The 24813-nt window shown below is 51.8% G+C and overlaps 2 protein-coding genes across 5 annotated transcripts; one reads left to right on the forward strand and one right to left on the reverse strand.

The window, feature by feature from the left end:
* Positions 1–284: 284 nt before the first annotated feature.
* On the forward strand, positions 285–23373 carry FBXO46 (F-box protein 46). Of its 3 annotated transcripts, none has more exons than XM_089902682.1 (3): positions 285–374; positions 1050–1230; positions 11474–23373. In XM_089902682.1, exon 3 carries the CDS (start codon positions 11552–11554, stop codon positions 13367–13369), a length of 1818 nt encoding a protein of 605 aa, XP_089758808.1. In that variant the 5' UTR covers positions 285–374; positions 1050–1230; positions 11474–11551; the 3' UTR covers positions 13370–23373. The 3 variants fall into 3 exon arrangements, with proteins under 3 accessions (XP_089758808.1, XP_022441043.1, XP_089758809.1); XM_089902683.1 differs by having other exon boundaries at positions 295–374; positions 1129–1230; XM_022585335.3 differs by lacking the exon at positions 1050–1230 and having other exon boundaries at positions 287–374.
* Positions 15824–24444, reverse strand: QPCTL (glutaminyl-peptide cyclotransferase like). Of its 2 annotated transcripts, XM_089902684.1 has the most exons (8): positions 24183–24444; positions 23541–23684; positions 22496–22777; positions 20808–20960; positions 20608–20707; positions 19998–20114; positions 16309–16381; positions 15824–16153 (listed from the first exon to the last, which is right to left on the reverse strand). In XM_089902684.1, exons 1-8 carry the CDS (start codon positions 24390–24392, stop codon positions 16141–16143), a joined length of 1092 nt encoding a protein of 363 aa, XP_089758810.1. In that variant the 5' UTR covers positions 24393–24444; the 3' UTR covers positions 15824–16140. The 2 variants fall into 2 exon arrangements, with proteins under 2 accessions (XP_089758810.1, XP_022441047.1); XM_022585339.3 differs by lacking the exons at positions 15824–16153; positions 16309–16381 and adding an exon at positions 17724–18427 and having other exon boundaries at positions 24183–24439.
* Positions 24445–24813: the final 369 nt, after the last annotated feature.

Here is a 24813-nt window from a genome sequence, read left to right on the forward strand (position 1 = left end):
CTTCCCACCTCTCCACCCCTCACAAAAGCTGCCCCTTTGCAGTTTTCTCAACCCCTTTTCCAAGGGCCCCGGGCCAAAATGGAGGAGGTTGCACTCCAACTCCCAGTGCGCCTGGCGGGGGCGCTCTGTGCGCCTGCGCTGTCAGGCCCCCTCTCTACCGCCTGGGAGTTAGAGTCGTTCTTTTCCTCAGCCCGCCCAGTTTGCTTCCTTCCCCACCTCCAAGCTTGACCGTGCTGCCTTCTGGGAGTTGTAGTCCGTGGCCGCCCGGACTCCAATTCCCAGCGGGCTTCGGGGCGGGAACCCGGAAGGGGAGGCTGGAGAGGAGCGAGTGGGGGAAACCCGCGTAGCCGAGGGAGCTGCAGCGCGGGGAGATGGTGAGAACCCCGAGAGGGGGCCGGGGGCGCTCGAGAACCCGGGCGGGGGTTCGGGACCCTGTGGCTAGAGGGAAGAGGCAGGGGCTAAAGAAGGGACTGGGTGAGGGGAGATCGCTTGGGGGAGGGGATTGGGAGAAATGGGAGCCGGAGGGAATAGTAGAAGAATGGGGGCTGGGGATGGGTCTTGAAGGTGGGGAGAGAGTCGAGCTTTGGGGTTGATTGTGAGGGAGCTCAGAGCTGGGGAAATGAGTCCCGAGTTGGAGAAGGGGCTGGGCGTCCTGGCAGAGGCCCTGAAGGGGGCAATTTCGAGGGGTTTAGCGTAGGGGATGTGGAAAGGCATGGGAGTCAGTGCTAGATGAATGAGGGGGTCTGGAGGCTCCGAGGGAAAGGCCAGCTGTGGATGCTGTGGGTTGGAGCTTCTGGATCGGATTGGGGACAGGATGGCAAGCTGAGATGGTGGAAGAGAGAAATCAGTGATAGAGTGGTGTGTAGGTTAGGATACAGAACTGTGGGTGGAGTGCGGAGCATGAGATGAGGGGCCTGCCTGTAGCGATAGTTTGCTTGGTCCAGCCAGAGACTCCCGATAAACTGGACAGTCACAGAACTGTAGGATAATATGGCCAGCAGGGGCCATAAAGACGACCTTTTGCACTCTCGTTTCTCCAATGGAATTAGAAAAGTGTAGCGGATTATGTGTATGGACATTCCAGCATTCAGATCTTTTCTTCTGCTACTCCTTTGTGACCTGGGCAAGTGTCCCCTCTCTGAAACTCAGTGCCCTTATCTATTGTGGGAACAACATGCCACTGAGAAGAGAGGAGGCTTCCTAAGATCGTCATCCCGGCTCCGGCTCCGGGTAAGTCCTTAGTCTAAGAGCTGTTGGTGGGAAGTTCCCCACCCCAGGAATGTGACTGGGTCACAGGTGCTAATGGATTCTCTCCTTTTTAGTCCAGCCCCAGGGGCGTTATCTCAAACCCTGGCACCGAGCTGGGCACACCCCAGCTCAGAAACATGCGGGGGCGGGAGGGGGGGGGCTTAGCCACAGTCGATTCCAGCTAACACTTATTGTTTAGGAAGTGCCTGGCCGTGTTCTTAGCTACTTGTATGTGTTAAGTCCTTTAATTCTGACAACACCCCTAAGTTGTAGGTTCTGTTGTTTTCTCCATTCTACAGAAAGGAAGCAGAGGCACAGAGAGGTTCAGCAACTTTCCCAAGGTCATCCAGCATTAAACGATAGACTCAGGATTCCAACCTAGACATCCTGGCTCAGAATCTGTGCTCTCCCCACTGTAATTTAGTCCCCTCTCCTTGTACTGACGTACGGTGTCATGAGTAGGGCAGAGACTTGAGAACTGAAGCAGTCCTCAGTTTGAATTTTAGTTCTGCCATTTACTTGCTGTGTGACCTTGGGCAAGTCTTTTGGCCTCTCCTCAATTATAAAATGGGATCAGAACCCCTAGGAAGGTTAGAGGGTTTGGGCAGGTAAGCACGTGAAGTGCTTGGAGTAAGTGCTTTATACACCTGAGTTGTCGTTTTTTTGGAATGGGAATGGGAAACACAGACCTGAGAGAGGGCAGTAGAGAAGGACCAGTGAGGGAGACATCAGCCAGGCTGCCTTTCCTTTCTCTCCCAGGTTCCTCCCATATCCTGACTCTTGTAGTTACCCACCCTCTACCCCTGGGCACCCAAGCCCAAGGGTGACTCCTCGAGGGGGTGCTCAGAAAGTCAGTCTGTCCCCATTCCCATTCCTAGCCCCAGCCAAATATAGATATTTCACTTGCCAATGCCCAGCCTGGCCCAACTCCAGGTATTTCTGTGAATATGAAATATTTCTAACAACTGTGTGCTTTTTTCTCCCAACTTTTTGGTCATTAGGACCTCACTGGGCAGTTTGGCAACTTTGTCAGTCATTTTGAAACAGTTTGGTTCATTTGTCTTGAGGCTTCCGGAGTTTATCCCATAAATTTTCTGACCCTGATAGGAAAGCTTATGGTTAATAGCATCAGCGTCAGATAGGACCACGTTCCTGTCCCGCACCTCTGCTGCTGTGTGTCCTTGGCCAAGTTGCTTTCCCCCTCTGGGCCTCAGTTTTCTCATATGTAAAATGGGGCCACATTCCAGCTGTGAGGCTCTTGTAAGCAGTTGATGAGGTCACATGTATAAAACGCCTAGTGCATATTAAGCTCTTAATAAGTGTGAAGTATTTTGATTAATTTTATTCCTTCAAGAAAAATTTATTGAACATGTGCTCCGGAACCAGAACACCCAGATTTGAATCCTGGCTCCATCACCCACCAGCTATGTGACTTTGGACAAGTCACTTAACCCCTCTGGACCTCAGTTTCCTCTTCTGGAAAATGGGGGTTCATCCCTTGAGTAGTCCACCATGTTGATAGAGCACCTACTATGTGCCAGGGCCTGTACCAGGTACATTTTTGTCTCCAGGTCTCCTGTTAGTTTGGGGAAAAGTTGCCAACCTCTTACTCTTCCCTGTACCAGTTTGTCACATCTGGGTGCCCTGGGGTGATGTGACACCTTTTTCCCCCTTTATTTGTTTCTCTTAGAAAATGTTTCTCCTTTCCAAGTTATTTTGCCTTTTCTTCAGATCTTAAGTGTGTTTTCAGCCTGTGCTTATCTGAAGCTTACTCATACAAAATGATTTTTTTTTTATCATTGAGAATGGTATATATCTAGCGGCTCTGGTAAAGCTGCGTTATTCCTAAAAGCACAGGTTTTCTCAAAGACTTGGCTTGTCACCTGCTCCTGACGCCTCAGTTAAGATCATAACCCCCGCTTTACACTCCTCATCCCTCTCACTTGGTATATTTGTTTCCCTGTAGCACCTTGAAAATTACTATCTATTCCTTGTGCCCTCTCCAATCCATAAGGACAAGGAATTCTGTCTCCTGTGCCCTGCATGTCCCCGATGCCTGGAACAGTGTCTGGCACCCAGTAGCTGCTCTGTAAATTCTGTGTAATTACTAGGTGGGACCCAATACCCAACAGTAAGAAAGGCATGGCCATATTTTGATTATTGTGGGGGACAAGGATCGGTTTCATTTCAGAGTGTGAAATAAAGAGAGATGTCTTTGGCTACATCAGTGATAACCCTTCAGCAGTCTCACTTTTTTTTTTTTTTTTTGGCTGCACTGTGCAGCTTGCGGGATCTTAGTTCCCCGACCAGGGATTGAACCTGTGTCCCATGCAGTGGAAGCGGGGAGTCCTAACCACTGGACTGCCAGGGAATTCTCTGTCTCACCTTTTCTTAATAATCCTGGTGCCTTTGTATTGAACCTCTCCTTGGTGCCTCGCTGGCAGTGAGCGCTCTACTGGGTTGGTCTCAGTGAATCAGCAGCCAACCCATGGGTGGGTACTGTGATTATCTGTATTTTTCAGTGGGGGAAACCAAGGCACAGAAGCATAAAAACCCGGCCTACGGTCACACCCCTAGAAGTGGGAAAGCTGGGGTGCTCGGAGGCCCTGTCTGGATTCTGTCTGCACCCTGGATCTCTAGATCCTGAGGATTCGGGTGATTCCTACCATCAGCTGTTAGTCAGAAAGGGAAACTTGAGAGGGGGAGAGAGACCAGCAGACCCTGAGTCCAAAAAGCCAATAACGGGACATGGATGGATCAGGGTTGTGGACAAAGTAGTAGTGGGGGTGACAGGGTAGAGACAGTGGAGGATAGAAAGAGCAGGGCCAGGAGCAGAGCCCCGGGGTCCTGCCACCGATGCCTGTTTGGCAGTGGGCAATTGCGTTCCCTGGGCACCACTCTGTGCCCAGTCCTGTGCTGGCACGACCCTGACCTCCTGGACCATGGGATGGAGGTACCCCAAGGTGGGGGGAGGGGGTATCCCCTGACTCAGCGTGGGGGAGTCAGGCATCTGCTTTTTATCCTTTCCTTCCTTCTTTGGCTTATTCTGTGGTTGCTACTGTTTCCAGCTTCTCAAGTCGCAGGCTCAGCTTGTTAACTGTCAGCCTTTCTCCTTTCTCTGTGCATTGCCAGAAGCAGGTTCTCCCTCCACATGCTGCACAGCTGTCCTCCTTGGAGCTCCCTTTACCTTCATCTGGGGATTCCTTCCTTTTGCCTTTTTTTGGGCTAGATCTTATTTCTTTGATCTGATAGCTTCCTTTTTCTTGGTTTATTCCTTCCTGTGGTGAAGCAAATCCTCCAGTAGCTTTCTGAGAAACGGTTCCTGGGCATGTTTTGTTTGTTTGTTCATTTTGTTTTGCCAACTTGCACCTCTCATGGAAGAATGTTAAACAGGGGAGTGCTGTGGTCTGATTTGTGTTTGGAAAGCTCTCTCTGGCTACCATGGAAAGGATGGAGCCGGAAATGCTAAACCAGGCCAGGGAGCCACGTGCGGAGGCTGGAGCAGCTGTACCTTTGAGAAGAGGTCCCAGCCTTCCAGAAATCCAGAGGATGAAGGGGAGAGAGGCCCTCACCCAGGTCATTGTCATTCAGCAAGGGCAGGTGACAGGTGCTGCCAGAGGAGGCCTGAGGAGGAAGAGATCCTGTGTAGCCTAGGATGGCACCAGCACAGCTCCTGGAGGAGGTGGCATCCTACCTTGGTCCTGGGAGCAGGATTTCCACCGGTGGACTCGGCTGGACCAGCTAGTTTTTCACAACAGGTCCCCAGTAGCAACTGTGCAGAAGGCAGACAGTATGGCAGTGTTAGGGGTTTGTTCAAACAAATGTGCACTGCACACCTGTGATGTGCTTGGGCGTTGCTTCTCACACTTAATTGTGCTTGCAATCCCCCAGAGAGCTTGTTGAAGTGCACATTCTGATTCAGTGGGTGTAGGGCAGAGCCCAAGACTGCATTTCTAACACACTCCCAGAGGCTGCCGCTCTGGGGACCACACTAATAGTAGCCAACCGCTTGGCGCTGTTCTAAACGCTGGCGACACAGCAGTGAAAAAAAACTAGGCAAAAGTATCAGCCTTGGGGGAGCTTTCATTTTAGTGAGGGGAGCGGACAATAAACTTTATAAAGTTTATAGTGTATTAGATAGTAACACATGCTAAGGAGAAAAGTAAATCAGGGAAGGAGAGTGTATATGTCTGTCTGTGGCAGGGGCTGCAGTTTTCAGTCAAGGAGGGTCTTGTGAACAATAAGGTCCTACTGTAGAGCACAGGGAACTCTATTCAATATCCTGTGATCAACCATAATGGAAAAGAATATGAAAAAAGAATATGTATATATGTATAACTGGATCACTTTGCTGTACAGTAGAAATTAACACAACATTGTAAATCAACTATACTTCAATAAAATAAGGTTAAAAAAAAAAAAAAAAGGAAGGTCCCATGAAGGTGATCTGAGGAGGGGGTGAGCCCTGTGAATACCTGGGGAAGAGTATTCTAGGCATAGGGAACAGAGAGTGCAAAGGCCTTGTGGACTGAACAAGATGATCCAGGAACAAGATGATCCAGGAAAAGTGCTCCGTATACTCAGTGAATGAGCTGCTTGCACTCTGGAGTCAGCCAGACTCTTGGAGTCAGAGCTCAGCCACAGAGCTGCGTCCGACAGCAGTTACTTAGCCCTTCTGTGCCTCCACTTCCTAACCCCTGAAACGAGATGAAAAATAGTAAGATGATGTGAGAATTAAATGAGTTAATATTTGTAAAGTACTCACAGCAAAGCCTGGCTCACGGTGAGTGCTCCAGTGTTAACTGCTGTTGTGATCATTTGCTCTGTAATATATTCATGTTGGCCATGATTGTTTATTTGGATGTCTGCCCCCTTTCCCATGAGCTCTTTCTGGTGAACTCAGTGTCATCTCTGTATCCCCAGCATCCAACCCAGGGCCAGCACACGGGAGGACCTCTGAATGTCAGATGAGGGATATAAAACTGGATTCTCTAATTGTCGGGGGCATTCCAGCAAGGGTGCTGGTTGTGGGGTTCAGGTCCTTACTGATTTTATCTTTTCAACCAATGTCTTATGGAGAGATATATTAAGGTGTCCCATTACATTTGTGGATTTGCCAAACTGTGTGTCATTCTGTTGTTTTTTGCTTTGTATATTTTGAGGCCATAGTATTAGGAGCACGTATGTTGAGAACTTTTGTGTATAATGGGTCAGTTTGTTTTGTCACCATCTTTGTCCCTGATAATACCTTTTGCTTTTGTCAGTTGTTACTGTTTTTTTAAACAGCAATGTCACTCCTCTCCTTGACTCTTGGTTCATACTTGCCTGGTCCGTCTTTTCCCATCTTTTTATTTTCAGTCTTTCTGGCTTCTGATGTTTTACAATAAATGGAGCTTCACGGAGCATTCTCTAAAAGCTGTCTTAGCGTAGGGCTTTGTGCTGGGCTCAGTGTGTGGAAGTTAGAAAATTCTGCCCCAGTGACCTCGGACACAGATAGAATACTTGGGTGTGAAACAGAATTTACACTGTCAGGCTTCATGGGGTTTACGACATGGAGCCTCTGGAAAAGGAGCTTTGATCCATTCAGTCCCATGCTGGGCAGTGTTGCTGGGGTCACCATGATGAGCATGATACCTCTGACCCTTCCTCCCTCCTCTCCTCCCGGGGGTTCACTCTCCAGTGGAGGAGACAGATCCATCTCTAGACAGTGATGACTCAAGAGTGGGCAGGGCTGGGACTTGGGAACCCAGAGGTCCCCCTCTGGGCAGTTGGGAGGTTTCCAGGAAGGGAGCTCGGGGAAGGCCTCTCTGTTAAAGATACAGGCCCATTAAAGTTACATGTGAGCAAAGACCCAAATGATAGAAGGGATTGAACCATGTGGAGATCTGGGGGCAAAGCATTCCAGTCAGAGGAAACAGCAGATGCGAAGACCATGGAAGGAAAGAGCTTGGTGACTCTGAGAAATAGATAGCAAGGAGGCCAGTGTGGGAGCCCAGAGGTGGAGCCTGACCCAGCCTGGGAGGTTAGCTTCCTGGAGCAGGGGATGGCTGAGCTGAGACCCCAGAGAATATATAATTAAACAATAGAGCGCAGCAATCTAGAATCAGATTCCCTGGGTTCATACCCCTACTCGAAGTCACACCAGTTATGTGTGACCTTGGGCTAGTAAGGCAACCTGTCCTGCCTCAATTTCTTCATCTATACAATGGCGATAACAGCTCCTATCGAGGATCAGACAGGGCCCCAGTATCCTAACTACTCCGTATGCCAGATCAGGTGCTTACCTGGGTCCACTGGGGGTGTGGAAGAGTGGGGAAGGACGAGGCTGGACCAGTGGGGTATCTGGGCTTTTTCCCAAGGGCACTGGGGAGTTATGGTAGGTTCTGAGAAGGGTAGGGACAAGGTCAGGTTTATACTTTTAGAAGACCCTTCTGGCTCTGATGTGTGGGATGGTTGGTAGCAGGCAGGGTGGTGGGGATGGACAGATGCCTGCAGTGGGGCCACCTCTGAGTGTCTCTTGAGTCCGCCTGGCACTGAAGGGATCTAGGCCAGTGCTGTTCAAGAGAAATATAAAGTGAGCCTTACGTGCAATTTAAAATCTTCGAGTAGCCACATTTAAAAAGTCAAAAGAAGGAGATGAAGTTAATTTTAAGTATTCTAACTCAATTATATCCTAAATAGTATCATTTTAACAGGTAATCAATATTAAAAAAACATTATTGAGGTATTTCATAGTCTTTTATTGTACCAACTCAGAGTCAGATTTGCGGCGCCTGGTTGGAAGGGCTGGGCGGAGAGGTCCTTTTGGCCACAAGGCCTGAGCCTTGAATGCCAGGCCCAGAGGCTTAGACTCAGTGCCGCGGGAGCCATCGCAGGGTTCTGCCCATTTGTTTTTCAGGGTTAGGTGATCCCGCTGCCCAGTTTCCCCCGCAGGAAATCTAGCCCCCCAGGGCTCCCTACCAAAGCTAGGCACTTTTAGACCCCCTTCCTTCCGCCCTGGAGTCTCAATCCCTAAACTGCTTGGGCCTTTAAATCTCAACTGTCAATCAAGGCTCCTGTTTAGAGGAAACGTCGTAATAAACCTCTCCTCGAATGCCGTGGCCTCGGTCCTGGCCTTGTCCCGCCGTTTAGCAGGAAGTTGGGAGTTGTTCCACGCTCTCTTGCACTCGGCTGTTTCCACACCCCCCTTCGTCACCTCTCGCCTACTCCTCCCTCTTCGAAGTTGGGCCCCTTCGCCAAGGCCTTCCTTATATGGGCATGGCCCCGAACGGCCGCCGCTCATTGGCTGGGGGCCTCACGCGCGCGTCTGTCAACAAAGAGGCGGAGGGAAACTAGTCGGGTGCCCGCCCGCGCGACAGCCGGAGGGAAGGAGCGAGGGGGCGGGCCCTCTTCCCACTCGTGCGCACGCGTGTGTGCAGCCAATTTCTCCCGCCGTAGGGGGCGGGGCTCGCCGGTGGGGGCGCTTTGGGGGCGGGTCTCGGTTTCGAGGGTAGCCCCAGGGGTTGGCGGATTCCGGGGAGGCTATATTTGGGGGCTTGGGGATATTCTTGCGTGCGTGTGGGGATACTTTGGGGTTCCCTTGAGTTTAGGGGGCACCTTGGGATTCTGGTTTCCGTTCTGTTGTAGTGTGGAAGGTTCGGTTGTGTTGTAGGGGATCTCCCGTGTGGATTGGGGTGTTTGGTGGGTATAGGATTTGGGGGGCCACGGAGAGACTGAGAAGAAAAGAAAAGAGTCCAAGAGTACCAATTCTGGACCCAGAATGCGTGGGCTTTGGGCTCTCCCGACTTCCTACCTGATTGTCTCCGGACACGGGATTTAACCTTTCTGTGCCTCATCTGGAAACAGGGACTGATAACACTACCTGCTTCCTAGGGACGGGGGAGGATTAGCAGGAGCTGTTAGAACAGTACCCAGTAAAACTGCCAGCGAGCGTGACATATGCTCATGTCTGCTTATTAACATTTTGTAAGGTTTCTTTGGGAGTATTTTGGAGGTTCTTTTGGCTTCTGAGAAATATCTGGTTTGGGATTAGTTATATGTGTTACGGAGATTTTATGCTTTAGTGAGTTGTTTTGCGGTTGGGGGGCTTCTGTGGAATTAGGGAATACATGTGGAGGTTTAGAAAGAGTTTGAGGTGAGTATAAGATTTCAGGAAACTGGTCTTTTAGGTCATCTGTGAGGTTGGGAAATTGCTGTGTGTGTTCGAGTTCTTGGTTAGGCATGGGAATCTGTGAGGGATTCGTTGAGATTGAGGCTTTCTGTGCTGGAGGGGATATTTTTAGGTTTGGAAGTTTAAAGCAGGATTTGAGAGGGTCTGGATATGTTACGTCAGGATTCATTTGCATCTATAGAGAATGAATGGCCTTTGATGTGGTAGCTTCTATTCCTGGACACTTTAGATGTGTTGGTGGTTGGTAAACTTAGCCTTCTGTAGGTTTTAGGGGCTGTGTGGCATTTTTGTTGTTGTTGTTTTAAGCAAGAAACTGGCATTTCGGCAGGGGCTGTAAGTATTGGGATAGGTGGGATTGGGGATTATGGGGGGCAAGGATTTTTAGGATTAGGACTTTCTGTTTCTGGGGTCTGTGGATGTTTGGAGGCTGTCTAGATCTTGAATGGTGTCTACAGGGTTATGAAGTAAATGGTGATTTAGTGGTGTCTGTGGTATTGCCTGAATTTAGAGGGACCATATATACTGCAGAGGTCAGCAAACTTTTTCCATAAAGGGCCAGATAATGAGTATTTTAGGCTTTGCAGGCCATATGTTCTCTGTTGCCACTACTTAACTCTGCCATGATAGCATGAAAGCAATCATAAACAAATGAACATGTTTCAATAAAACTTTTATTTGCAGAGGCAGGCAGTGGGCCACATTTGGCCTGTGGCTCAAAATAGTCTGACCAGGAGTCAGCAAACTACTTTTACCAGTCTGTAAGCATGTGGAAGTTTTGATGTTTGAAGGGTATTTTGTTGTTTTTGTTTTTGTTTGTTTTGTTTTTTTATTTTTTATTTTTGGCTGCATTGGGTCTTCATTGCTGTACGTGGGCTTTCTCTAGTTGCGGCGAGCGGGGGCTACTCTTCATTGCAGTGCGCGGGCTTCTCGTTGTGGTGGCTTGTCTTGTTGCAGAGCACAGGCTCTAGGCGCGCGGGGTCAGTAGTTGTGGCACGCAGGCTCAGTAGTTGTGGCGCACGGGCTTAGTTGCTCCACGGCATGTAGGATCTTCCCAGACCAGGGATCGAACCCGTGTCCCCTGCATTGGCAGGCGGATTCTTAACCACTGGGCCACCAGGGAAGCCCTGAAGGGTATTTTGGTTTCAAGACGTCTGGAGGGAAATGGGCCAGGGAAGGATTGAGACTGAGGGATTGAGACTGTTGGTCCTGCAGTGGAACGTGGTCGTGTCAGAGTCATTAGCAAAATTGCTTCCAGATTAGGTCAAGCACACAAAGTCATTGCAAAATAAAACGGTCACTATTGCAAGCCCTAAATTGAAAAGTCTGGAAAACAAGTTTGAGGGCCTGGTGTTAACACTATGTAAGCCTTCCCCACTCTGAGCCTCAAACTCAGCAAGTTGTGAGCAACTTGAGGAAACTAGACTAGAAGGGCCTTCTCATCCCAAGGGTCTGCGTTTGTGCTTAAGGGAATTACCTGCACAGTCTTGGTGCAAGTGTGTGCATTTTTCTGGGTGAGGATACACAGCTTTAAGGGATCCTTCAAGAGCCTCACGACCCGAGCAAAGTGAGGAGCTGAATTCTTAAGGACCTCTCTGTCTCCGACCTCTGATTTTCTTCCCCTGCCCAGCCTACCTTGTTGCTTCCTCTGGGCTCAAGCCGCAGTAGCTGTGGGCAGGGCTGGGAATCCTTGTGTTTTCAGGAACTTGTTACTAGGTGAGCAAATAGAAAAAGGAGGAGCTGTCAGTTGGTACTTTCATTTCTGTTTATAAAGTTATGGCAGCAGGAGACCTCTGGATCGTGAGTGAAACCAGTCAGGCTGTGAGGCAGCGGAGGGTTGGAGCAAACTACCAGCTCCGGTCACACTCTGAGTTTTACAGGAGCAGGTCCTATCCCGTCTGCAGCCTTCCATTTGCTCACCTGTGCCAGGGGGGCGGGAACAGGATCTCAGTGGTCTAGTTTGGTCTGTCCCCTCAGGTCAGGAGATGTTGAGGTCAGTGGGGTACTGGGAGGGCAGGCCGTTCCCCAGCTCCCCAGCCTCCTCTTCCCTGTCTCCAGGTGGCCTGTGGAGCCCCCCACCGCCATTCAGGTCCTGAGATGTGGTGAACCCCCGCCTGTCTGCCACCATTCCCCAGAATGGACCGAGGGGGCCTCCTTCCCTTCCAGCTGTGGTGCCCCCGGCCCTTTGGCACCTACTCCCAGAACCAGCCGCGCCCGCCTTCCGCAGCCCTCAAGCCGTCAGCCTGTCCTGAGCCAGGTGGGGGGGCGGAGCCAGACCATGGCCCTGCCCACTCAGAAAACACACCCCCAGCCTTGGCCACGGAGGCTCCTGCCTCCCAGCCTGCCCCGCTCCTTTCAGCAGCCGCTGCCGGCGACGAGGGTCGAGTCCTGCTGGACACGTGGTACGTTATCAAGCCCGGGAATACAAAGGAGAAGGTGGCCTTCTTTGTGGCCCACCAGTGCGGTGGAGGCAGCCGGGCCAGCTCCATGAAGGTCAAGGGGCACTGGGGCAGTGACAGCTCCAAGGCCAAGCGGAGGAGGCGCTGTCTTGAGCCTACGAAGGCTCCTCCGGACCCAGGGGGACAAGACGGGCCCCCTGCTGCTGAGGGGGTCCCAGCCTCAGCCAGTGAGGATGTGGACCTGCTCTCTGTGGCCGAGATGGTGGCCCTGGTGGAACAGCGGGCCGCCCTGGCCCTGCAGAGCTACCCGCGCCCGAGCACCCCAGCGCCTGTGGTCTATGTGTCGGCCGAACAGGGTGGGCCTGCCAAGGGGCTGGGGTCCGAACGGCGGTCTGGTGGCGGGGACTGCAGCCGTGTGGCGGAGGCCGTGGCCCACTTCGAGGCTCAGCGGGACAACCCTCCAGCCAAAGGCCTCCGCAAGGAGGAGCGGCCCGGGCCAGGCCCTGGGGAGGTGCGCATCGCCTTCCGGATCTCCAATGGCCGAGAGCCCCGTGCACCGGATGGCAGCTTGCCCAACGGGAGCGGGGGCCGGCCGGGTTGCGCCTACCCTGGCAGCCCGGGTCCTGGGGCCCGGGCCAAGGACAAGATCACCTGCGACCTGTACCAGCTCATCAGCCCCTCTCGGGATGCCCTCCCCAGCAATGTGGAGTTTCTGCTGGCTAGGGCGGATGAAGCCAGCGAGGGTGAGACCCCAGCCCCTGCCAGGCCCGAGGACACTCCCCCGGCCCCCCCTCCACCCCCTGCCCGGGACTGTGGCGCATCAGGCTTCCATGTGGATGTGGTGGTGACGGGGGTGGTGGATGAGTGCATCTTCTTCGGCAAGGATGGCACCAAAAACGTGAAGGAGGAGACGGTGTGCCTGACCGTCAGCCCCGAGGAGCCACCCCCGCCTGGCCAGCTCTTCTTCCTCCAGCCCCGGGGACCTGATGGGCCCCCCGAGCCACCGCCAACTGACTCGCCCGCCACTGCACCCGGCCCGGACGATGCTGAGGGGACGGTGGACACCTCCCTGTGCCGCCTGTACCGGCACGTGTCGCACGACTTCCTGGAAATCCGCTTCAAGATCCAGCGGTTGCTGGAGCCGCGACAGTACATGCTGCTGCTGCCTGAGCACGTGCTGGTCAAGATCTTCAGCTTCCTGCCCACGCGCGCCCTGGCGGCCCTCAAGTGCACCTGCCACCACTTCAAGGGCATCATTGAGGCTTTTGGCGTGCGGGCCACAGACTCGCGCTGGAGCCGCGACCCGCTCTACCGCGATGACCCTTGCAAGCAGTGCCGCAAGAGATACGAGAAGGGCGATGTGTCGCTCTGCCGCTGGCACCCCAAGCCCTACCACCACGACCTGCCTTATGGACGTTCCTACTGGATGTGCTGCCGCCGAGCCGATCGCGAGACGCCCGGCTGCCGCCTGGGTCTGCACGATAACAACTGGGTGTTGCCCTGCAATGGGCCAGGCGGTGGGGGCGGCCGGGCTGGCCGGGAGGAGGGGAGGTGAAGCCGGGGGAGGGGGGGGGAAGAGCCCACCATGCCCACCCCCACCCCCTCCGCCTGGGAGCCGAGGGTCAGGACTGGGTCACCAGCCCATACCCTCAGCCCAGGCAGCATTGATCCCCCTCCAGAACTGCGATGGTGTTCAGGGGGATGACCCAAGAAAGCACTCTGATTGACCCCTACTGGTTTTCTACTCTTCAGACCCTCAAGCAGGGTGTTTTTTTATCAGCATCTCAATTTCTTCTACATTCAGCCCCAGCGCCCTCCCTGCCACTCTTCATACCCCAGGGACCTACAAGCAGGGAGCAGACGGCAGCTAATTTTGGTACTACTTAAGGGTTCCCCCATTCTGGCCCCCTTCCGTTCCCTCCCCTCGGTTCTTTCCCTCTGGAGCTGTTTTTTTTTCCCCAGGAGGCTGCAGCACCCAGGGTTGGTACCCTTCCTAACCTACTACACCAGGGCTCACCTCCTCTTTAGGAACTGGGGCCATTAGATCAAAGATCACATTTGGCAGTTTTCATGGCCACCTGCCATTTCCCCATTAAAACAATAAAAATCAGTTTTCTCCTTAACCTCAAGCTACCAGTCTCTCTACTTCCCCTAAAGGGGAAGAGGAGAAAAAAGTTGAAGTGTAAAAATTCTCCTCCTCCCAATATTTAAGCTATTGCCATGACTCTCCCCCCTCCCCCCTGCAAAAAAGCTGTGAAGCCCTTTGCCTCGCTCTGGACAGCGTCGGGGGCCGGTGGGCAGGGACTGTGGCTTTGAATTTCTGGGTTGTTTTTCCTTCTACTCTGGGTACTTGTTCAGGTGTTGGGGTCTCTCCACCCCCCATCCACATGTGTTTCTTTAGAAGCCTTTGGTCAACCAAGACCTTGACCTTCAGGCAGTTTGATCTGGGGTATTTTTGTTTGTTCTGTTTGAGATGTGTTTTTGTTGTTTTTTTGTTGTTTTGTCTTGGTTTTGGTTTTTCATCCTTGTGGTTCTGGAAAGCTTCTAATGTGTGGCATCTGACCGATTTTGAACTGGTCCTTTCTATAAAATCAGTATTTATAAGGCTGGGCCCAGACTGGTTTGTGTGTTGTTCAGGGAAGGGGTCTGGGAGAGAAGGGAGTCATGGGCCAGTGCATGGTGAAATGGAAAAAGTTGAGAGAAGAATGCTTAGCCGAGTCCCTTAGCCTGAGATTATTTTTGACTCTTCATCTGTGTCCTTTTGGATTCGGAAACCTCAAAATAGTAGACGCTCAAACAAGGTAGTTTTTATTTCTTTAGAAACCCAGCGTTTGGCAGGTATGGTGGACCTGAATTCATCTGGAACCCAGGCTCCTTCTAGCCCACTATTCCATTATTCTTTGGCTGCGGCCCTCATCCTCATGGTCCAAGATGGCTGCTGGAACTCCACCCATCACCATTTTGCAGGAAAGGAAGTCCCTTGCCTCCCAGAAGTACCACAGTGTACTTCTGTGCGCATCTTACTGGTCAGAACTTTAGCCACGTGGAAGGGCTGCAGAGGAGACTGGGAAATGCAATCCTTTAGTTGGATGCATTATGCCCAACAAAAAACTCTTGCTAAAGAACCCTGTAATTAAAGCTTTAAAATATTCAGATAATTATTTACTAAAAGAAGAAGGAAAAATGGATATTGAGCGGTGGCTAACAGTCTCTGACATTCTTATCAAGGAATCAAAATTTCCAGAGACTAGGCTATATCATAGCAGTTATTTAATACTTAGATTTTAGAATCAAAGAAACCTGGGTTTGAATCTTGGCTTGGTTTTGTGGGATTTTTGGTTTCCTATAGCAGGAAGGCCAGATTATTTGGACTCTCCTGCTGAAAACCAGAAGTAAAAAAAATCTGAAAAGCATCAAATATTCAATAAAATACAGTTAAGGATATACTAAGCCAAAAATTTAAGGGAAAGGCCCATGGGGCCCTGAAGCCACTTTTGCTCTGAGGGTATTTGCTGATGTGAACAAACTTGGATTTCCTATTTGTAGCCTTACTGGGACAAGCAGGCAGAAGTCAAGGTCAAAGCCTGTCCAAGGTGAATCTAATAGGAGGTGGGATCCCACCGAACTACAAGCTCAGGTAAGGCTGACCCAGAACACTGCAGAGAAGATGTTTTAGGTGCTGAGGGAGGGACTTTCCTGGTGGTGCGGTGGTTAAGAATCCTTTGCCTGCCAACGCAGGGGACATGGGTTCAAGCCCTGATCTGGGAAGATCCCACATGCCATGGAGCAACTAAGCCTGTGCCAGCTACTGAGCCTGCGCTCTAGAGCCCGCGTGCCACAACTACTGAAGCCTGCGCGCCTAGAGCCCGTGCTCTGCGACGAGAGAAGCCACTGCAATGAGCAGCCCGCGCACCGCAACGAACAGTAGCCCTCGCTTGCTGCAACTAGAGAAAGCCCGCACGCAGTAACGAAGACCCAACGCAGCCAAAAATAAAATAAATCAAATAAATAAATCTTTAAAAAGATTTATTGAACTAAAGCTAGGTCTGAAGTAGCACAGAGACCAAAAAAAGAAAGAAAATAGGAAGCAAGGTTATGGAGGATAGAGTGAGGAAGTCTAACGCATTTAACTGGCGTTCTAGAATCAGAAGAGAGAATGGTGCAATGATAATATTTAAGGACACGATGATTGCAAATTCCAGACTGGTGTAAAAAGACCGGTATGCCCAGTGAGTCATAGGCAGGATAAATAAAAAGAAATGAATACCTAGACACATGCAGTGAAAGTGTCCAGCTGTGATCTTCAGCAATTGATTTCTCTGAAGCTCAGTTTCTTAATCTGAAAAATGAGAATACTGACAGTTCCTCAAAAGACTGACATGTGAGCTGTTGCATCTAGAATGTTCAACAGTTGTGCTCACCAAAGACACCTCATGGCCTCTTCATAGTGTGAAGCTGGGGGAGCCTAAGTTTGGGGGACAGATGGGAGCTTACCCTGGATTCAAGTGGAAAACGTGCCCAGGCGCCTTGCCCAGAACCTGGCGTGTAGTACACTCAGCACGATGACCTGCAGGGAGGCAAGGGGCCAAGGACGTCACTGAACACACTGCTTCCCCTAACAGAGGTGATGGTTTCAGCTGCTTCTGGGATGGCTGTGAGGCTAAGGGGACGTGCTGCACTTTTGAGCGCTTGGCACCATGCCTGCCACACAAGAAATGAACAAACAGGAACTAACTTTGTGATTTGAGACCCTCCTGCCACCCTGGCTGTTGATATCTGTCAATTTCCTTTCTGAACTCAACTTCTGCCAATTCCACCTCTAAGAGGCTGTTAGTCCCCACCGCCCAAACCTCACTCAGACTTGCAGCCAGTTAAAAGCCTCAGGAGGAGCTACTCTTGACCAACAATCTGTTGGTCCAGCACAGGTGATTTTTGGAAGGGAGGTAGGACATGGGGATAGGAGCACAGCTGTGGGTGAGAATCTGGGCTCTGTTAATAACTGGTTTGTAATTCTCAGCCCTGGCCACCTCATTTGCAAAATGAGAACCGCAGTTGTCCTTCAGCCCGTGAGTTCTCTCGAGTCTTCGCCAGCCTTGAGTTGGCTCGCGAGGCTGCTGTTCACCTTCACTCTCTAACCCTGCATCCTGGCCTGGCATCCCTGTGGCCTACCAGGTATCCATCAAAGTCACGAAATCAGCAGGTACAGAGCCCAACATGGGACTTCCTGTCTGGGTGCCCTTTAGGTTTGCTAGGGAGCTGTGAATGAACCAAACTTGAATCCTTAAGGACAGCATGTCCCAAAGTTTTGCTGATCATGAGACTTCCTCAGGTGCTTGTTACAGAGTCCCAGCCCCTCTCTGAAGTTCTGATTCAGTAGGTGGGACCTGGGAGTCTGCATTTTATTTATTTATCTATCTATTTATTTGCCTCACTGCGCAGCTTGCAGGATCTTAGTTCCCTGACCAGGGGTTGAACCCGGGCCCCAGCAGTGAGAGTGCCGAGGCCTAACCACTGGACCGCCAGGGAATTCCCCGCATTTTTAAATAAGCACCCCAGTTGGGTCTGAAAATTAGGGCTGGGAGTTTGCAGTTACACACACCATCTCCCGCTCCTGTGCCCACAGCCAGAAGGGAAAGGATGGTTTGGTGTAACTAGCTGGCCCATTTCTACCGTAAGTACACTCAAACTGCCAAAACCCAGCGTTTCCCAAAGTATCTTCTGAGGTACCACGGCTCTGTGAGGTGCTTCCCAACAAAGGGGTTCCGTGGGGAAATACTTTGGGGAAACATTGCATTCTCTTTCTTGAAAATTCACATTGTGCAAATGAAGAAACTCATTTAATGTTGTCTCACCCCACTTTGGTCCCCCTTTTCGTGCAACACCTATGTATGCTAGTTCTACAGGATATATTTTGCAGAAACACTGGTTTATTGGCCATTGGATCTGGCAGAATCTGGAGTTCCCAAGTGCTGGCTTCCATCTCCTCTGTTCCCTGCTTACGAGCACATCTTCTGCGGGCTCCCCATGGCACATCCATGTGGGAGTTGGGTTTGGACTGATGTGGTAGCAAGGCTGCCATTCTGGAGAAGGAACTGCCACAAAAACATAAGCCACAGAGAATTCATTTGGTCAGGGGTATTGCTGGTCCAGATGCCATTTGCTGACTGAAGTGGAGAATGGCATTTGGCCCCTGCAGACCTGCAGCCCAAGTGTTTCCCTCAGGGCAGCGGCCAAGCTCTTATTCCTTTGGCTCTCACACCACAGTGGTCTGTCTCTTCCATGTCTTTGAAGAGTGGCAGCTTGAGATAAAGAAAGAGGGTCTTCCAGTCAGAGCACAAGCAGAGCCAAAGGTGTTAAAAAAGGACAAGCCAGCACACCGCAAGCAGGCCTGGCCCGAGCTCCTCGGCTCCAGGTGCCCTCATCACATCTGCTGCTGGGTGCTTCTCCCTCAGAGTCCGCCAGGCAGGCTATAGCCCCAGGTATTCAGCCAGGAACACGGCCAGGATGCGGCTCAGGTTGTGTACCGTGGGTGGGTGCAGGTTGGCCTCAGAGTCATCGGACGTGTGCCAGACAGAGGGGAAGGGTGTGGAGATGAGGTGGAGCACGGGGACCCCTGCAGGACAGAGAGGAGGCTCAGGCTTGTGCGTGGCCCCCAACTGACCCAGGAGCCCAGGCCCACGTCTGGGGAACCTTGCCTTGTCCCCCACAGCAGAAGACACTCTGTTGTAGCACTTGAAGAATTCTGAACAATGATTTTCAGTGTGTGAGGGTACATGTCCGTTTTAAAAATACATCCAGTATATTATTTTCATAACGCAAATTAGAAAAACTCAAAACTTAACGGATTATGGAAAGACAGAAGAAGGGAAGGAGGTCTTTGACCTTCCTCGCCGGGTGTACATTATTAGGCTCTTTTTCTCTTCTTTACTGATAGTTAACATTTATGTTCTATTCCAGGCCCGAGTCTAAGGCCATAAACACACACAATTTTATCCTTACAATAATCATGTAAGGTGTACTATAATACCCCTGTTCTACAGATGTGGACACTGAGACACAGAGGCAGGCAGAGTGACTTGCCTAAGGTCTCACCTCTAGTAAAGAGCACAGTCAGAATTTGAACCCAGGCCACATGTCTCCAGAGTGTGTGCTCCTAACCCTTGCACTGCATTGGGTTCCTGTCCTCAGAGTGTTTCACTCTTTGTTTGTCCAGATTTGGTAAATATCTGTCCCCCCGCTAGACAGGAGCCAGGTGGATTATGGCCCGTCACTGTATCCCTGACAGCTGGCTCAGCACCTGCCTTGGGAAGTATTCAGTGAATGAATCAATAAAGGCATTGTAAGAAATGCATATTTGTTGAATGAGTAAATTATAGAATAAAAATTTAAAAAGCAGTTTTTAGCACTTACTGTATATGCCAAGCACCGTGTAAGAAGGCATTTTATATATCTAATCTCATCTAATCCTCCCAACCCTGTGATTAAGAATACATAACATAAATTTGGTGTAGCCACTATGGAAAACAGTATGAAGGTTCCTCAAAAAATTAAAAATAAAACTGCCATATGAAGAAAAAAAAGAATACATACATACGTATGTGTTTGTATGTATCTATCTCTTCCTTTTCCAGAAGAAATGGGGCCACAGAGAGGCTCAGTAATTTGCCTTAGGTCAACCAATGGTAAGTTGCAGATCGTAGAACCCAGACCTATCCAATTCTAAAACCTATGTTTTGAACCCCTCTACCAGATGTCGTCAACCCTGGCTGTGCATCAGAATCACCTGGGAGTTTTGTAAAAATAATGTAGAGGCCCCAGATTGTGGTTCAGTAGGCCTGAAATGTGACTGGGCATTTTTCGAAGCTCAGGTGATTATGCTGGGTGGCCAAGGGCTTGAGAGGCAAGATCTAGAAGAAACTGCAATCACTGAGGCACAACCAGTAATAGCTAACATTTCTTGAACACTCGCTAGTGCCAGGCACTGGTCCAAGGTCTTTCCATTCAATCCCCTCAACAACTCTGAGATGGGGGCTGTTATCATCCCCATCCTTACAGATGAGGAAATCAAGGCACAAAGAGGTTAAGCAGTTTGCCACCTTCCCTAATCTGGGAAGGGGCCAGGGCCAGGTCGTATCTGTGGCTCCCTGGGACCCCTGCCCACCACTCCTCCCCACAGCAAGTACCTCGGCGGAGGAAGGGGATGTGGTCGTCTTCCACAGAGCCAGGGGGCTCCCCGGGCTGAAAGTACATCACTTCCCAAGGATGAGACTGCAGTAGGTTCAGACGGTGCAGGCGCTTCTCTGGAGGCGGTGGGGATTAGAGAGCAAGGGTCAGCCCCTCAGCGGTCAAAGGTTCCCCTGCTCACAAATCAGAGGAGGGCAGGGGGTCTGGGGGCGAAGCTCTGATCGTCCCAACAAGGATGAATGTTAGTTACCCCTTACCGCAGGCCGACGATGTTCCCAGTCTCAATCCCTCTGAGTCTAAAGAGGTAGATACCCCTATTATTACCATCATGCCCATTTTACAGATAGGAAATTGAGGCTCAGAGAGAGGAAGCCACTTGCCCAAGCTCACACAGCTGGTAAGAAAGAGAGCCAGAATTTGAACCCAGGGCTATCTGACCCCAGAGCCCCCGTTTGTAATCACTTCATTTGACTGCTGTGGGGTCTTTTTGTGTTTCTGTCCTAGTGCTTTAGAGAGAGACTAGGGAGGTAGAGGGAAGGCTGGATGACCCCTTAGAGGACAGGTGCCTGGCCTCCCTCCAGCATCCCAGGTGGGTGCCTGCCTCCTTACCGATGCTCCTCAGCCGATGGAACCAGCGGGCCGTGCGAGGAAAGTGACTGTAGAAGGTCGGGTTGGGGGCTCCCAGGAGATCAAGAAGCATAAAGAGATCCTAGGGAGAGAGGCCAGGACTGGAGAGGCCAGGCGGGATGCTGCCAGCCTCGTGTCACCCGCTTCCCACCTCACCGGAACCCAGTGGGGCCTGGTCTTACAATAGCCTGGATCCTGGTGAAGCTGGGGCCGTGGGGTGCAGACTCCATGAGCTGGGCCAGGTGCCGGGAGCCGTAAAGCGAGTCCTTGGGTCCCCACTCCTTCAGTGCCTCTTCACCGTCCAAGAAGAGCAGCTGCAAGGTCACTGGGGCTGCCTGTGAGGGCCAGTGGTCAGGGCCAGCGCAGTGCCAGCCCTCAGCCTCAGTGCACACACATTTCCTGCCTGCTTGCACAGCTGACGAGGGCAAACTAAGTCTCCTCGCTCGAAGAGCACGGTGGCCAAGAGTACAGACTTGGAGCCAGACTGCCTGCGTTCAAATCCTGGCTGGGCTGCTCAGTAGCCAAGCAGTCGTGGGTAAGTTACTAAGTTCTCAAAGCACCGGCTTCCATATGTAGAAATGGGGTTAATACCAGTCCTCATCATAGGGTAGGATTTGAACCCAGGTCCTAGGACAGCGCCTGGCACATAGTAACTAAACAAGGATTAGCTCTGATTGTAATTGTTATTCCTCAAGTTCATGTAGCAAAAGAGACAGACCCACAAATAAATAATTATACAAACGATGAAATGCAGTCGGGCAAATGCTTCCAAGAACAACAGCGTCCTGATCTGGCCTAGGGAACATGTCAGGTCTGTCGGAAAGGGATGTTTGCACTGAGGCTGAGTAGGAGCTGGCCTGGTAAAATGGAGCAGAGGGAAGAGTGTTCCCCGGTGAGGAAGCAACATGAATCAGACCTGGGGCCAAAGAAGGTGCCAAAAAGGTTTGAGTAGAGACCCAAGGGGTCAGCAAGGTCCAGGGAGCTTAGGCTTTGTTACAGGGGCACTGGGGTTTGAGCCATGGAAGGGATCTGAGCAGGGGAGGAGCGTGAGGAGATCTGTGTTTCCGTTCATTCATTCCATACATTTAAAAGAAAATTTTTTTCCCACAGGGTTGATGTTTTTATCTTTTTGTTGTTGTTGTTTTAGCATGTGGACTCTGAGTTCCCCGACCAGGGATCGAACCCATGCCCCTGCATTGGAAGCGCAGAGTCCTAACCACTGGACCACCAGGGAAGTCCCTCCATACATTTTTATTGACATCCTACTTTATGCCAGGCAATATTCTCAGCCCAGAGGATACAGCAGGAAATAAACACAGCCAAGGGCCTGGCTATCTGGAGCTTATTCTAGTTGGGGAAACATAAACAAATCAACATAAAGCACCATGAGGCATGGGAGAGTGACAGGGAGCTATTTTAGGGTGGCTGGGAAGGTCTCTTTGAGGAGGCGACATCAAAGTGGACATCTGAATGAAGGGTGGCAGCCAGCCAGGAATATATCCGAGAAAATCACATTCTAGGCAGAGCAAAGAGCAAGTGCAAATGCCTGGGGTGGGAGTGAATTGTGTGGCTTGAGGTACACAGAGGAGGTGGGAGGCTAGAGTGGAGTGAGTGAGGGGTGAGAGGTGGGAGGGGAGACCAGAGAGGTGAGAGGGCACACCTCGGCTAAGAGAAGGGCTCTGGCTTACTTGTGGAACAAGGTGAGAGCTGTGGGAGAGAAGGGACAGGATCTGACGTTCAGGAAATGGAAAGACCCTGTGGCTGTGTTGTGGAGCGGAGGAAGACAAGACCAAGCACGGGATGGTGTTGGTATGGACCAAGGCAGAGGCAGTCCCCACCCACCCACCCCCACCCTACCCCGGCTCCTCACCTGCTCCTTGGCTCTAGCCAGCTCCAGGTCCAGGGCCTGGGCCAGCTCCAGTAGGAGGGCGCAAGGCACAGCCGAATCCGTGGCCCCCACAAAGGGGGCTGACCCAGATGGGAAGAGCTTCGAGTCGTAATGGCAGGCAAGGGTGAGGTGACGGGCAGCCCTTGGGTCCAGCGTGGCCACCACGTTGCTGAAGTGCAGTGGCCCCAGGGGTGTCGAGGCTGTGAAGGGGTCCAGTTCTACATGCCAGCCTGCTGTCAGGGTCCGCAGTGTGGCCTCCAGGAACTAGTGGCAAGAGAGAGGTGGGAGAGTGGGTGGGGACTGGGGAGAAGGTCGGAAGAACGGCCATGTGACCTGAACCATGCCGAGCAGTCAGGTTGACTCACAAATCTCACTTTAGTTTAATCGTTCCCTTGATACACTTCTGCTGAGTACCTACTAAGTGCCAGGCGTGGAGTGACCCTGTCTCTTGATGCCAAGACTAATCACAGCTCACCCTTCCATAGCAGTCACTCTGTGCCAAGCCCTTGTTCTAGGAGCCCTGTGGAGTGGGGACTGTCAATGGTTCCATCCTGCAGATGAGGCAACTGAGGCACAGAGAAGTTAAGAAACTAGTTTAAGGTCACACTCCAAGTGGCTGATGTGGATTTGAACTCAGGCAGTGTTCAAATGACTCTCCATACTTTCTGAGAGGCAATGTAGAGATGTTACCACACCGGCTCTGGAGCCAACCCATTTGGGTTGAAACCCTAGGTATATCATTCATTAGCTGTGGGATTTGGGCAAAATGCCTACCTATTCTGCGCCTCAGCTTCCCCATCTACACAATGAAGATCAGATTGGTGCCCACCTTATCCGGCTGTTGCTGATGCTTAGCCTCTAGTAAGATTTTGGTGGGGGCAGTAAAGAGGGCAATGGTCTGGTGGTTAGCAGGACAGGACTCTAGAGTCAGATTACGCCCAGCCAGAGCCCTAGCTCTGCCACTTGGGCAGAATACCTATTTCCTTGGTGGGCTGCGGGGTCAGGGGTTGGAGGTGGGGCCCCTTACCTTTCTGACTTGGAGATTGCCGGGGCTGCCGGGGGTCCGCACAACCAGCAGGGGGCGCAGATAATTGTTCCAGAGACGGTGAGGGTCCAGTTGCCCCACCACCCGCCGCACCCCGGCTTCGGGGAGACTTCCGATCGACGGGCCCTTGGGAGGGAGGTGGGGAAGAGAAGAGCAGAGCGTGAAAGCAACACTCATTCCAACCCTACCCTGGGAGCTGTCGTCCCTAAGAAGCCCCAGTTCCTCTTCCTAATCGCAGCCTCCAGCATCGGAGGTTTCTAGGATAAATCCTAGACTCGGGAAAGTACCCCCAAGCCCATCCGGCCCAGCCCACCCCCATCTTGATGGGGGAAATCGAGGCCCAGCGAGAGTAAGGGACTCTTCCAAATAAATGACTTTAGGATTAGAACCCAGAACTCCCAGTGTTACTCCTCCAGACCCTTCCTCTTACGGGGTAACCGCTATTACAGAACAAGCCCGAAGCCTCATTCCGTTGGAAAGAGGCATGTGCTCTAAAGACGGAGACGGCGGCACCTGCGGCTAGGGCAATCCGATAAAGATAAAGTCACGTCAACCTGAAACCTCGGAGAAGGGGAGGCGGGGAATAAGGGCCCCCGCAGTGCCCGCGTCCCCTCCCGGCCTCACCCGCAGCTCCCGGCCTAGCGGCAGCTCCTCAGACTGGCGGTGCCAGCCGCTCCAACTGGTGTATAACACCGAGGCCACCGCCAGCGCCAGCAGCAGCAGAGGCAACAGCTGCGCCCGAGGTAGCAGGCGGCGCTTGGGCGGTGAGGGTGGCTCCAAAAGGCCGCGTTCCCCGAGCCGTAGCCGGGGCCGCCCGCGGCCCCCGGAACGCATGGCAGCTTTGCCCTGAAAACCGGTCTGGGACAGCGGATAGAGTTTAGGCCCAGCCAAGTCCCACCCCGTGGAATCACGGGACCAATGAGCAACAAGAGCGGCTGCACCATCCCACACTTCCGCGGACAGTAAAGCCAATGGGACTTTCGTTCTGAGGACACGCCTCCCTGTCTCCCCGGAGCTTTGGGGGTTGGTTCCCCTGAGGGTTGCACAACCCAAAAGGGAGCGCGAAAGAGGTAGGCACCGCCTCAGCGGAGGAGGGGAAGCCAATGAGAATCGTTTGATCATGGAAAACATTCGACCTGCCGGGCGCAGGTCCACGCCCCTCCCGGATGTAGGCAAAGGATTGGTTACCCCTAGTCAAAAGATCAATAGACACTTAAATGAACGGTCTCCGAAGGAAAAGGGGAGGTGTCCATCC

This window comes from Delphinapterus leucas, chromosome 20 (assembly GCF_059928025.1).
Source record: "Delphinapterus leucas isolate spDelLeu-1000000601 "Yukka" chromosome 20, BTC_Dleu_Yukka2, whole genome shotgun sequence".
NCBI lineage: Eukaryota > Metazoa > Chordata > Mammalia > Artiodactyla > Monodontidae > Delphinapterus > Delphinapterus leucas.